Here is a 12,385-nt window from a genome sequence, read left to right on the forward strand (position 1 = left end):
GGGCCATGGCCTATCCTCAGCTACTGACCTATCCTGGTCTGGGCATCACTATAGGATATTGTTCATGGTAACCCCCTCATATGGCATGTTAAGGGCTGCCTTAGGCAAAACTTGTACCACCCTCAAACTGCTGCCCAGCCAAAAAAATCCGCCCCTTTTAGTTACCCACTGCCCTGTTTCCTGTGACCCCTGCTCAAGAAGCCTGCAGGTTCCAGCACATGCTCTGCCCTTTTGGTCCCTTGTTCCAAACAGAGCCTCCTCCCTAGCTGCCCCATCCAGCAATCATCCCTGCTGTTTGAAGCATTAAACTCCGCCAGGACCGTGTTACACACAGGGGTTACAGTCTCCATTAGGCAGATATAGAAAGACAGTCTTCCAGTTTTATAGGGAGGCCCTGGCCAGAGCCCAGGCTTGATTCCAAAGCCAAAGTGAGTAAGCCCCTTAAAGGAGCACTGACTGAAGGGAAACCAAGCAGCAGGTGAGGACAACTCAGACCCTGCCTGCCTGCTCTGAGGGCCTAACACTGTGCCCCCAAGTCTAGGTCCTGAGAAACACTCCTCTGTAGTTCTTATCCCCACATCCTAGCACACAGGAATGGTCTGATTTTTGGTTATGAAGAATCAGAGATCTGACTCCTGAGGGCCTAGTGCTGGGGTACAGAGCACTTCTTCAGGTGGACATGAAGCGTGGACACCCAATCTCCTCGTAACAGATTCAAAGGGCTGGACTCCGGAACCTGTGCACAAACCAGCCTGAGATTCAGGGCAAGTCATTTGCCCATCATTCCACTAATGGACTGCCACTCTTAAGATTCAAGGTCTATAAGGAGTATCAGGGACAGAGAAGATGTAATCATGACCGTCCAGTTAGTAAAGACAAAACACACCCTACACAACAGTTGGGGAGGGCAGAGAAGTGCAGTACTTAAGAGTGCTTGGAAAAGGTCAAATAGGCTAGAATTCGAGGAGCCATCAAACTGACAATTCAGAGACTGGATGAACTTCGCATTTTGGGGTCACTCTTGATTACCAGCAGGTAGAGCTATAGAGCAAGACATCACTAGTTCAGATTGTTTATAGAGCTGTTACAGAAATTTAAAATTTCAGTATAGTTTGGTTTACTAGAGATACATGCTATATCCACGATTATATATCCATATACAAGTCTGAATTCCCTAGTAAGCTACCCATCACAATTCAAAAAGTCAGACTAAGGCAGATCTTTGAATTTTGTAATCAATCTGAGTTATAGAATAGGAACACAAAAATCTAAAACCAAGCCACAGCCCCAAGGTAATGAGAAACATGTTCTCTGAACAGGGCTGGCAACTGTAGAAGGACAACACCCAAACAACTCGGAAGCAGCAGCTACCAAACAGGGCAGATTTCACCGTTCCAATCTTATAAAATAAAAATTTAGGTTAATTTTAATATCAAAGCAGAGACAAAATACAACTTTAACATTGTTTTAATCAAGTAACGTAGCTGTCTGAAAAAGGAAACTTTTTAAAACAATTGAATAGGGCAATGTGAAGAATTACTATTAGGAAAGCCCCTATGAATAAAATTGTTATTTTGTGGATTTGAATTCCACTGGACGTTTGGCACCAGACTCAACACTGGTCCAAGTCAAAATTTTCTCTTTAGTGTTTAGAAGCCCCAAACATATTTTCAGAAAAAGCTCTAGAACCTCATTAGCTTGACACTAGGTATACTGACTGCAACTCAGCTTAGGTCATCAGTACCTTCTATCGAATTTCAGATAATGAAAGTGGCCTATGCAGAGAATGTGAAACCCAACCAAGATGGCAATTTGCAAAATCCTTCTCTTTGGTGTGACAAAGAACATTCCTTCCAGGCAGGCACAGGACTCCTGCTTCACTTTCATCATCTATCAAAAGAAGACGTAGCTGGAGGCCAATTCATATCCCTCTGGCAATACGATATTGCTAGATTTTAATACCATAAAATTTCAAGCTAACAAGTTCTTATTTTATCATGTTTGTGTAATTTCAAAGTGAAAAAATTTCACATACATTTGTGCTAAGGTCTCATCATAATCTGATCTGTGAGAGAGATCACAAAGAAATAAAAAGGTGAGTGAAGTTAGTGCTCCCAACAAAATCAGTCCTACGGACTTTTGATTCCTACAGTTCACTTTTTGTGAAAAGGAATGTAACAAATTTTTTACCTTGAAGATTTCTCAGATATAGTCATCACCCCTATCAAGTGAATTTAAATCAGCTAATTGGACAAGGAATTCACAAGGAAGTTATCATTTCAAAATCTAAAGCCCTGGATGGACTTGGTCACTTATATTTAATGGCTATCAGATTGTTTCTATTTGCTTATGCACCCCCTGGTCTTACACCTAACAGACTTCCAAGTATGCTTTTATAGTCTTCTTTTAAAAATAAGACATTTCGGGGGAGGGGGGTGAGGGAATCAAGTTTGAGATATAGTAACTCTTATTTTGGAAAGATAGCAACCAAAATCTAAGAAGCATTAAGCTCTGTGTCCAATTGTAAAAGGTATTAAATGACCATAGACTCCATACTGAACTCAATACAGTGTGCCTTAACATTTTGAAATTGCAATCTAAACCTTAGAAGCTGAAAAATTGTGCTCTGGTTTTGCTAGAGATTAAGTGCACCTTTTCTTGCTTTCCCCAAATAAAATCAGAGAGCTTACTATTTAATAATCATATCTCAAAGTTTTAGAGTTTTCTTAGTACAAAGTAACAGCTACATACACGTAAAATGCTTGTTAATGTAGTAATTCCCCTGGCTCATCCAAAGTGCAACGCACATGACTTAGAAGACTACAACTTGGGGCAAGTACATATGAACTGAGAAAAACAATTCAAGTCTCAAAACCTGCTCTTAAAATTATTTGTAGGACACTCAGGTCATTTTTACTTCTTAGAGAAATGAGTTGCACTGTCATTTAATTATCAGTCCACTTTGGCATGGGAAGAATGTACATCACCAGATGCCAATTTGAGGGACTAAGGACTTAAAACACTGTATTTCTTATGGCTGAATAAGATTACAAGTTACGTTTACATTCTACTGAAGACCTCTTTATAGTCTCAGCACCTAACCATATTTAACAGGCTCCAAGAATCCTTAAATGATGGGTGTAACATTTAAAAAAGGAGCCAATTTTTTCAGCTTTAAGTCAGAACCAAAATTAAACGTTTTATTTTCATAACTGTATAAATGTGATCCAAATGTGTCCACCACTAATTTTTCAAAAAGAAACATGCTACAAATAAGCAAACTACATCTGCTCACTGGTATGTGTATGGACTTCCTATATGTCTTGTTGGGCTTAATTATACAGACCACTCACAGCAATACATTTTTAGTAGAAAGTGTAGCATGATGTTAAGCCATTTTAGCTTTTGCACATACATGTTGCACTTCTGGCTGATGCAGAGATTTGCAGCATTACAGTTAAGCTGGGCTGCACCCACCCCTTTAAATGGCATCAATATCAATGTCGTCGTCTTTGTTGTCAGACTTCACAGCTTCAACTTTCGGTACACTGGCAGTCTTTGAATATACCACCTAATAAAACAAATGTTTTTTTATTACAAACATGCATCCCAATACATCTACTTACAAAGACAGTATTAAGTAAATGGACAGTAACAGAAAAACTACCTACATGCTGTCATTGTTCAAGAAAGTTTTTTCACACAAAATCTGTTCTCTCCACAGCCTGAAACCATCTGGTTCGTTTTTATAGACAACTAGCACCTCTATACTCAATGTGTGTTCGTTACACCCTCCTTAGGAAATTCACTTACTTGGAATCATATAATGTCTGGGGGTGAGATTTCCACTTTTTTCTCATTGTGGTCTGAGAAGTTGCTTGATACAGTTTGTGTTTTTTAATTTGAGGCTATTTTTGTGGTCTAGTATGTAAGTGATCTTTCTGGAGAATGTTCCTTCCACAGATGTCTGTTAAGTCTATTTGGTCTAATATATTGTCCAGTGCCTCTTTTTCGATCTACTGATGTGAATGGTGTGTTAAAAGTCTCTCAGAATGAATGCGTTGCAATCTTTCCCCCCTTTTACACTGTATTTTTGTTTTGCATATTTAGGTGCTCCTATGTTGGGTGCATATTAATTTATAATGGTTATGTACTCTTGTTGGGTCACAATTCTTTCCATTATTATTACTTTCCAAATACAGATTTTAAATCTGGAGTTACCGAGATGGCCATTTTTATTTCTCAAACACCCATCACTAAAACACCTTCCCAGTGCTTACCTCAATATTCTCATCTTCATCATCATCTTCACCACCAGAAGACTCTTCCTCTGCCTCCTTCAACCATTTTATAAATGGTTCTGCTTTGACACGAATCTCTTTGGCAAGTTCTTTTGAGACATATTTCTTTGAGGCCTAAAAAACGTTCAGGACATTTTTCTTAGAGTAATTAACTTTCAGTTTTTATATAATCGCCCATATTGAGCTCTGAGATAACTGGGTCATGTCCTAATCTTGAATCCTCACTACACCACACATATATTCAGCAGCAAGTATCAGAGTCTAAGTAGTTTATTCTGTAATTACTAGAAAGTGGCCATAGCGTCAATCATCTACAAGCTACACACCAGTCAAGCACAGGGGCTGGCCTTAATGTAGGAAAGACACCAATGTTACTTTCCCCAAAAAACTTGTGACAGTTTTTTGAGCACTTTTAATCTTAGAGCCCATTTATGTATTTCTCACCTTTTCTGACCAGCTGATGATGACCTCTTCTTCTAAAAGGTCTGCATCATACATCTCCTTCAAGATATGTGGAATCTTGGAGATGAGCTGAGCTTGATGCATTGCTACCACACACTCCAAACCATGGAGAAGATACCGTTGAGCTTTTTTGTTGTTGTGACAAAACTGCAAATGGATATTTCAGCATTCATTTAAAAAGATTAGAAATAAATGTTCTAAAGTATGTACGTTCATTGCCTTAGAATTGTTCCTTAAAGTCATGGATCTGTAACAGTGGTTCAAAATGATCCATGCATCAAGATCTCCATATTACTTTATAAAGGACTACATGCAGCATTTTTCATAGTGTAAGATAGGTTGACTACCTCCTTCTCAGGATGGAAGAGAATAAATGTGCAAGAGGTTAAATATTTCCAAAGCCACATACCTATAATCTCATTTATGAACCTAAAATAATTTGCTTACTCGTAGGAAATGGCGCCTGTATTTCTTAATTTGTTCTCTAATCTTCTCATTAAAAAGAACTTCAGTCAAAACAAGAGGGCCCATGGCTTTTACATCTAGTCTTTCTGCTTCAGCAACAATTTCTTTGTCAGATGAGTCAATAACACCCTCTTCTTTCTTTTTCTGCAAATCAAAGAAAGGAATTCAGTGAAATAGAGGTACATTTCTCTCTGGAAGCAACATGCGCTTTTTCTCTACCTAGTTTTATGACAGTTTCAGGATTTCTAAATGATACACACACAGCTCCAAAGACAGTGCCTGGAACCACTCTTAGAAATAAAGTATTTGAACAAACTGAGAAAGTGAAAACAAGGCTTGCAGTTGAGTATTCACAAGACAGCCATGAGAAAGGTTACCAGCCGGCTACCCAGCTCGAAATAGCTAAGTGCCTAAGTCCAAAGCTCGGTTGAAGCTGACTTCTTAAGCATTAAAATGTTAATCCCATGGAAACAAGTGTTTTACTTTACCTTAACGAAATCAAACAGGATGTTGACCCGCTCTTCAACAGTCCTTTCCAAATCATCACTGAGTGTCAGAACTTTTGCATGGTCACTGATTTCATCCATTCTGCGCCTTTGAGCTTCTTCAGTTGTATCCTCCCCCCAGTCATCATCCTCTTCTTCTTCCTATTTATACAAGAACAAAAGTGCTTGGCCAAAGGCCTTAAAAAGGTAGACCAGCTGGGATTTCTAGTTATGTTAATATCATTATGTTCATTTTCCACTGAAACTGGGCTTACCTAAACCAACCAACAGTACCTGGAACCCAGTATACTGTTACAATGTTATACTGAACGCTAGTTTCAGTACTTCTGTACTCCTCAACAACACACACCTTACAAAATTTTAGTGCCTACCCTGCCATCAACCCCCACTCACCACAGCATGCGGAGGTGGACCAACTTCATTTGGTGGTGGTGGTGGCGTCTCACTGCTGGACATGGAGCCATTTTCTTTGTCTTTTCCCTTTCTGTTTTTCTTTTCCTTTTCTTTCTTTCCCGTACCACTGTCACTATTCTCTACAAGCAAACAAAAACAAAAATTTAGTACTATAGCTTATACATTAATTACACCTCAGTGGCCATCACATACATTAAAAACCCTGCCCTCAGACAGCCACAAACATAATGCTGACTAGAATTCTGAGGGGACTCAGGGACCAAATCCATCCACTGTAATTAAGGAAGAAACTAAGGCTCAGAACGGAATGTCCCAAAATGTTAGTGGTATTAACTGCTGGGTAAGATTAAGTGTTAATGCCTCAAAACCAGGAAGCTAGTCATAGCTGGCACTCAAACCTTCTCTTTCATCCCTCATGATACAAGGACATCTCTCAAATGCACTTTAGCTAAAAGCCAAAACACTGTTTAAGTCTATATAACGGTTTGCCTCACAGAGGAGAGAACACCGGAATAGGTTAGACTCCCTTGCTATAGCAAGCTCAAATTGTGTCAGACGGTTTCCATCATCTGCCACAGAGTGTTGCTTGCAATGTTCTAAAGCCATTTAGGCTTAATGAGCCAAGACTCATTTTCAAAAACACTATTCCAGAGAGAGGCCCCTCTGCTGAGATGCCATCACAATTAAGTCTCACAACGCCTGTTTCATCCACCCTAAAATGACAGGGCTTAAAAAAAAACAAAAAATGGTATAGTAGGGTTTAGCCTGTGTTTCACATTTAATGGTATATCATTTTTGAAAGGAATCTTAGATTCAGTACATGGTTCAAGGATTAAAAACTCCTTATATTCCAGTTTTATAAGCAGCAAGAAAACCTTCCATTTTGTTTTCAGCCATCACTTGTTTTCTGTTAAGATCTTAGAAGTTCATAATAAAACCTTACCAGGTGGGTTTTTGAGAATGAACGTGCAGAGTTTATGATGTGTGTCAAGCATGCCTCGATAGCCACAAGCTTTACAAGAATTACCTATTGTTTGCTTCTTTGGATTGACATGCTGCCAAAAAATTAGAAACAAATCAGTACATCATCCACCACACACGAAAACACTGAGAAACTGTGAAAATATCTAATCACTAGAAGACACCTAAGAACACCAATTTATCACACAAAATTTTTCATAGTCATCTTACCCTACCCCAAGTCAGTATGAAGCATCTTCAAAATTTCGAGATTTTGTGATTTCCAATTAAATATGCCTTGCCCGCTCAGAAACATGACATGATGATTCCACAGTAATCATCAGTTTGACAAAAATCTCAAAGGCACTTACCAGATCTGTTTCAGGATTCTCACACTCAGGACAGAGAACAAATTTTTTAATGAATCCATCCAACATGTCTTGCAGCTTATTCGCCTCATGAGATCCATTGACAATGTAACGGTCATTCTTAACATCAAACTGGGTCTGTGCTCCCAGCTCACAACCAAAATATTTGGTGGGATCTGAGGAGGAGGAAGGTGGGCAAAAAGCTTGATTATATATAACTAAATTAACATTGGCTGGCCACCAACGTTTACACGAGCACCACTCTTCACTTTTAATTACATTAAAAAACATTTTACCTGGGAGGTTTTATGTACTAAAGCTATTAACAAATAAATTGTTTATAAAGCCCAAGGTTCCACTTAACCCCTGAAGCTAATTAGCTTACACTTGAAGCCAAGATTTGTTATTTCAAAAATTTTCATGAATGCCCTTTCAGACTGTTCGAGACATTACTTACACGTTGGAGGCCGATTAAGCGCCTTTGCAACGTCAACCATGTTGACTATAACTGTCTTGATTCCATTTCCTTTGCCCTCAACCTAAGGGAAAAGAAGACGTTTAATTTTGCACTGTCTATCCCAGAAGATGCAATCTTTAAAAACCTATGAAAACAAAACCAAAAATCTCAGCACTTGCTACCAAAAATGAGAATCATCTATTACCTTGGCAATCAGACGGGGCATCTTGTAGCGATAGAACTGGTCTGACACACTGCGGTTGACGTTGACAGACATTTTGGCTTATTAGTGGCTTTATCAATAAGATGAAGAGATCTTTGATTGCAACTTTTTGGTATCTTCTGTCTGGAGAAGAAGGGATGACATAAACGACTGCAAGAGTTCTCGGTCTCTGACATGAAAAAATTTTCGCCACTGAGGCTGTGAGCTTCTTGCTTGTATGCTATGTTTCCCCAATACAGGTACCAATGGCTGCGCAACAGCTCTGGAAGATAAAGGAGAGAGAACACACAAACCCCCACAACGTTTAACACGCCTCCTTCATGAGAACACCCTTTTACGTTCTGGTTCGCGATGTCTAAATCTACGTTAAAAAGCACCTAAGTTTCTATGAAAAAATTAACATTCTCATGTAACACAAGACACCTGTAGCAAAATAAAAAGTCCTCCATTTTGACTAACGTGTGATTCTGGCTGGGCAATGCCAGACTTAAAAACAAACAAACAAACATCCTCCAAAGTGCTTTTTCAGCCGCGGTGGGTTCCCATCAGGCCAAACATAACTGACACGTCAATAGTTTGCTTGTGGCCATATTTTAACTGCTGAATAATGCACACAGACCTCTCCCTCCCCCAAACCAAGCCCGTACTATCAAAAGACGATACCACCCCCGTGAGCCATCTTTTAAACGGGAAACTGGAATTATTCTTAATAACCAAATTGCTACTTTAGCAATAAATGCTTACTTCAAAGAATCACTTCCCTGACCTCGCTGCCGTGGGCTCTGCGTGCGTGCGAGGGCGCGCCCGGTCCCGGCCTCTGCTCCCCTCCCCTTCCTGCGCCAGCACAGTTAACCTTCGCTCCTGTGCCCACGGCCTCGAGGCGGTTCGTCCGGGGCCGGCCCAGGCTGACCCGGCACCAACGGCGAGGGCAGCATTTCGAGGGTCTCCCCGGCGCCGGCGGCAGGTGGGAGCGGGCCGGGGAAAAGCGGCAGGCCGAGGGGCGCCGGTTCGCTCCCGGGCGCCCCCGCCCCCGCGCGGAGCCCGCGATGACTCATAAATGCAGCACCGCGCTTGACTCAGCCCGCGGGGCGCGCTCCCGCGGGGCGGCGGCGGCGGCGGGGGCCGGGGGCAGCCCGCCCGCCGCCCGAACTGCGCCACACGCGCGCAGGTCACGCGGCGCGCCGCCATCTTGTGCGGCCGCCATCTCCCCGCCGGCCCGCGCCCGTCGACTCACCGTTTTCGTCAAATAAAGACATAAACCCAACGCTGCTCGCCCGGGACTGGGATGAAGTGAGTCGCGTGTGAACCAGAGTCCGAGGAGGGGCGGCGGAGGCGTGGAGGCAGCGCAGCGAGCAGCGGCCGGGCCAGGCGCCGCCGAGCAGCGGGGAGGGGCTGTCCCAGCGACGTCCGGGGTCCACACCCTTCAGCGCCCGGGGCCTGGCGACCTGGCGCGGAGAGACGGCGCCGTGAGCCGCGGAGTCGGGGCGCCTTCCCCGCCAGCCGGCGGCCTGCGGGGGTCGAGGGGGCGGGGAAGACTGGGAGGAGGCGCGGGACCGCCGCCCCTCCACCGGACTTACCTCTGGAATGTTCTCGCTCTGACTGAACAACGCCGCCGCCGCACTCAAGCTACCCTCGGCCCCAGCGCCCGCCCCCCGCGCCAGGCCGCACAACCCATTGGCTGGAGGTCCGTCCGAGCTCGCTCGTCACTGGCCTGCATTCCATGTCAATCACGTCTTTCCCCACCCCTTCTGCTTCCGGTGGCTCCACTCACCGCCTCAGCTCGCTCCTCCCACCCCCGACGGTCCCGGTCCCGTCCCCTCCCCCTCCGTTCCCAGACGCCTTCGCGGTCTCGCGAGAGCGGACAGGGCGGTTGGGGCCCGGTCGCGGCGCTTTGCTTCGTCGGTTTGCGCGCCGCGAGATGATGGCCGTCAGTTCCCTTACCCAGTCGGCCGTGTCTGTCCGCGCTCGGGCCGGAGTGCTTCTCGCGCCGGGCGTGCCACCTGGTTTCGGGGTTTCTCTGCCCCTCCCGTCCCCTGAGAACGCCAGTCGGGCCTTGAGGAGGAGGTTTTCCTCCCACTCCCTAGGCCTGGGCATAGGGTAAAGGTGAGAGGGCCCGGGGCTTTAATCACAAGCGCTGCCTTTTATCCTCCGAAGCAGAGGTCTGCGTGTTTCTGGCGGCCGTGGCTCGCCGCGTCACCATCCTCGTGAGGCCCTCGCGCCCGGCTCGCTGCTCGACACTGGCCTACAAGCCTGCCGTGGCTCATCTATCCCGTCCATCCGAGGAAAACACCGAGTCATAACTCCGGGGCCTCCGGGAAGCTCATCTTGGAGGGCCCTCGTGTTTTCGTGCTCCACTATCACTGCCTAAAATAAGCATCACATGGGGTTCATGGGGTTACCAGTGGTGGAATCCACTTCGCCAGGTTACAAGTTGTGACTTCCTTGCTGGGCGAAGCGCAGCCCCAAAGGCAGTGTTCCTAATGAGATTCCAACGTAGTCCTTTGGAAAATGACTTGCTATTGGAAAGATCCTCTCATATTTTAGTTCGGTTGAGGTGATTACAGAAACTCCCATTCTTACAAACTTAAATTTTGTGTAAAGTTTCAGTTTGAGGCTGTAAAAACCTACCCAGAGTCCACCCTGAAATTTGAAAACATACTCAGCTGTAATAGGGCAAGAGCCAAATGGTTTTAACTTGCTCTCCTGTCATCTCTAAAGATTGGTCATGGCAACCAAGGTTCCCCAGGCAAGCGGAGCGGTTCCTTCCTGTGGATAAAATAGAGGTGTTGCTGAGGGGCTTGTTTTAGATCAGCTGAATTTGCAAGAAGGTTAGAATTCAAAGCTATGTTGGTTTTTATGAAATTTCAAGATTACTCTTCCATGATTTATAAGCTATAGAACTGACATTTTAGAACGGTCTGTGGGGCGATTATAACAAAGGGATGATCTAGAATTGAAAAGTGATTTGTGTCCTTCACTACAGGGTCTTTTGGTACAATCACACAGTGTCTATATCAGTGTATAATTGTTAAACCAACAGCATAATGCATTATGGGTATCAAGGGTCCCATTAGACAAATTAGAAAAGTAGGTCCCAGCCATTCCGCTTCTGGTTCACCACGGAGCATGACTTGGCAGTATTGAAACATTTGAGAAAATCTGTTGGAAAATACGGGAATGAAACTAGCTTGAGGTAAGGGGCCTGCCTCAGAAAAATTTTTAAATAATATGTGAAGTGTTTAAATTTTTGATATGCTTGATGGCCTCATATTTAATTTCATTAAAGAAGTTTACATTTTAACTGTATAGTATGTGTACCACTCATTTGTATTTAATCACAACTTTTAAAATTATTCTTAACCATACCATTTGTTGAATGCTTCTTAAAATGTAAGAATTTACTAAGTCCTTTGAATATACTGCCATATCTGTATGAGGACTTTTTATTCACATTTTACACATGAGCAAACTAAGGCCTAGTGGAAAAAAATTAAGCAATTTCTCCAAAATTACATACTATTAAGTAGCAGGGTGAGATTTTAAACCCAGAGCTGTCTGACCCCAAGTCTGTTCCCACAGACTTCAGACAAATATAAACATAAAGCTAGGCAATTTACATGTGTAACCCCATTTAATTATTTAACGATCATGTGAGGGAGTGTTGTTATACCCCTCTTACAGGTAACGTAGGAGACTCAGGAAAATTAATTTTCTCAAAGTCACCTGTCTAATGAATGGTAGACAGTTTGAACTCTAGCTTGACTCCAAGCACATCACACAATTCAGTCTCTTATTTCTAGGTCTCTGCTTCATTTGGCTGTGTTCTTTACCCCAATCAGGTGCTTAGAGTTTGCTAAATAATGAGCACTTGGTGCCCATGAAATCCTTGTTGAATGAGTGCCTGAATCATGCATTCCAGCACATGCCCTGGATAGCAGACATGAATAGCTGCAGAAAAGGAAAATTAGTAAATTGACCTTAGGATAGTTCAGATATTGGTGTCTGAGTCTGTTGAGCACAGACTCCTTTGAGCAAGGTAAGTCCGCTTGGATTGAGAACCTTATGTTTCTGATTTGTGGGCCACTGAGGGGACCAAGGCATTGCCTTCTGAGATAGGCTGTCTGGTTGGCTAGCTGGTCTCCCTCTATGACGGCCCTCTCAGCTTTTTCTAGTCTCCACTGTATTTTTTATTTTTCTGAACAACACTTACTTAATTTGAAGAAATGGAC

General features: G+C 43.3%; 1 protein-coding gene, 1 long non-coding RNA gene and 1 other non-coding gene across 5 annotated transcripts; 1 reads left to right on the forward strand and 2 right to left on the reverse strand.

Moving 5' to 3' along the window:
• Window positions 1-1,451: 1,451 nt before the first annotated feature.
• EIF5 (eukaryotic translation initiation factor 5) lies at window positions 1,452-9,888 on the reverse strand. 3 transcript variants are annotated; one of them, XM_036991674.2, is made up of 12 exons: window positions 9,734-9,888; window positions 9,391-9,601; window positions 8,139-8,279; window positions 7,934-8,015; window positions 7,480-7,652; window positions 7,092-7,203; window positions 6,128-6,267; window positions 5,717-5,875; window positions 5,211-5,372; window positions 4,746-4,910; window positions 4,281-4,415; window positions 1,452-3,571 (listed from the first exon to the last, which is right to left on the reverse strand). In XM_036991674.2, exons 3-12 carry the CDS (start codon window positions 8,208-8,210, stop codon window positions 3,482-3,484), a joined length of 1,290 nt encoding a protein of 429 aa, XP_036847569.1. In that variant the 5' UTR covers window positions 8,211-8,279; window positions 9,391-9,601; window positions 9,734-9,888; the 3' UTR covers window positions 1,452-3,481. The 3 variants fall into 3 exon arrangements, with proteins under 3 accessions (XP_036847569.1, XP_036847567.1, XP_017526662.1); XM_036991672.2 differs by having other exon boundaries at window positions 8,139-8,418; XM_017671173.3 differs by lacking the exons at window positions 9,391-9,601; window positions 9,734-9,888 and adding an exon at window positions 8,901-9,139 and having other exon boundaries at window positions 8,139-8,418.
• Window positions 6,611-6,736, reverse strand: LOC118967178 (small nucleolar RNA SNORA28). Its single transcript, XR_005054072.1, has one exon. It is a non-coding gene; the product is annotated as a small nucleolar RNA SNORA28 (small nucleolar RNA).
• On the forward strand, window positions 9,608-11,462 carry LOC140850686 (uncharacterized). The gene is made up of 2 exons (XR_012133637.1): window positions 9,608-9,840; window positions 10,314-11,462. It is a non-coding gene; the product is annotated as an uncharacterized lncRNA (long non-coding RNA).
• The last annotated feature ends 923 nt before the right edge of the window (window positions 11,463-12,385 follow it).

This window comes from Manis javanica, chromosome 8 (assembly GCF_040802235.1).
Source record: "Manis javanica isolate MJ-LG chromosome 8, MJ_LKY, whole genome shotgun sequence".
NCBI lineage: Eukaryota > Metazoa > Chordata > Mammalia > Pholidota > Manidae > Manis > Manis javanica.

Bases quoted from the DNA above. Each gene is read 5' to 3' on its own strand.
- EIF5 (XM_036991674.2), bottom strand. From the start codon at position 8,210: ATGTCTGTCAACGTCAACCGCAGTGTGTCAGACCAGTTCTATCGCTAC. The intron at 7,204-7,479 runs GTAAGTGCCTTT...ATTTTTTGGCAG, and splicing joins AGAATCCTGAAACAGATCTG to CATGTCAATCCAAAGAAGCA. The intron at 5,876-6,127 runs GTGAGTGGGGGT...TTGTATAAATAG, and splicing joins GTCCACCTCCGCATGCTGTG to GAAGAAGAAGAGGATGATGA.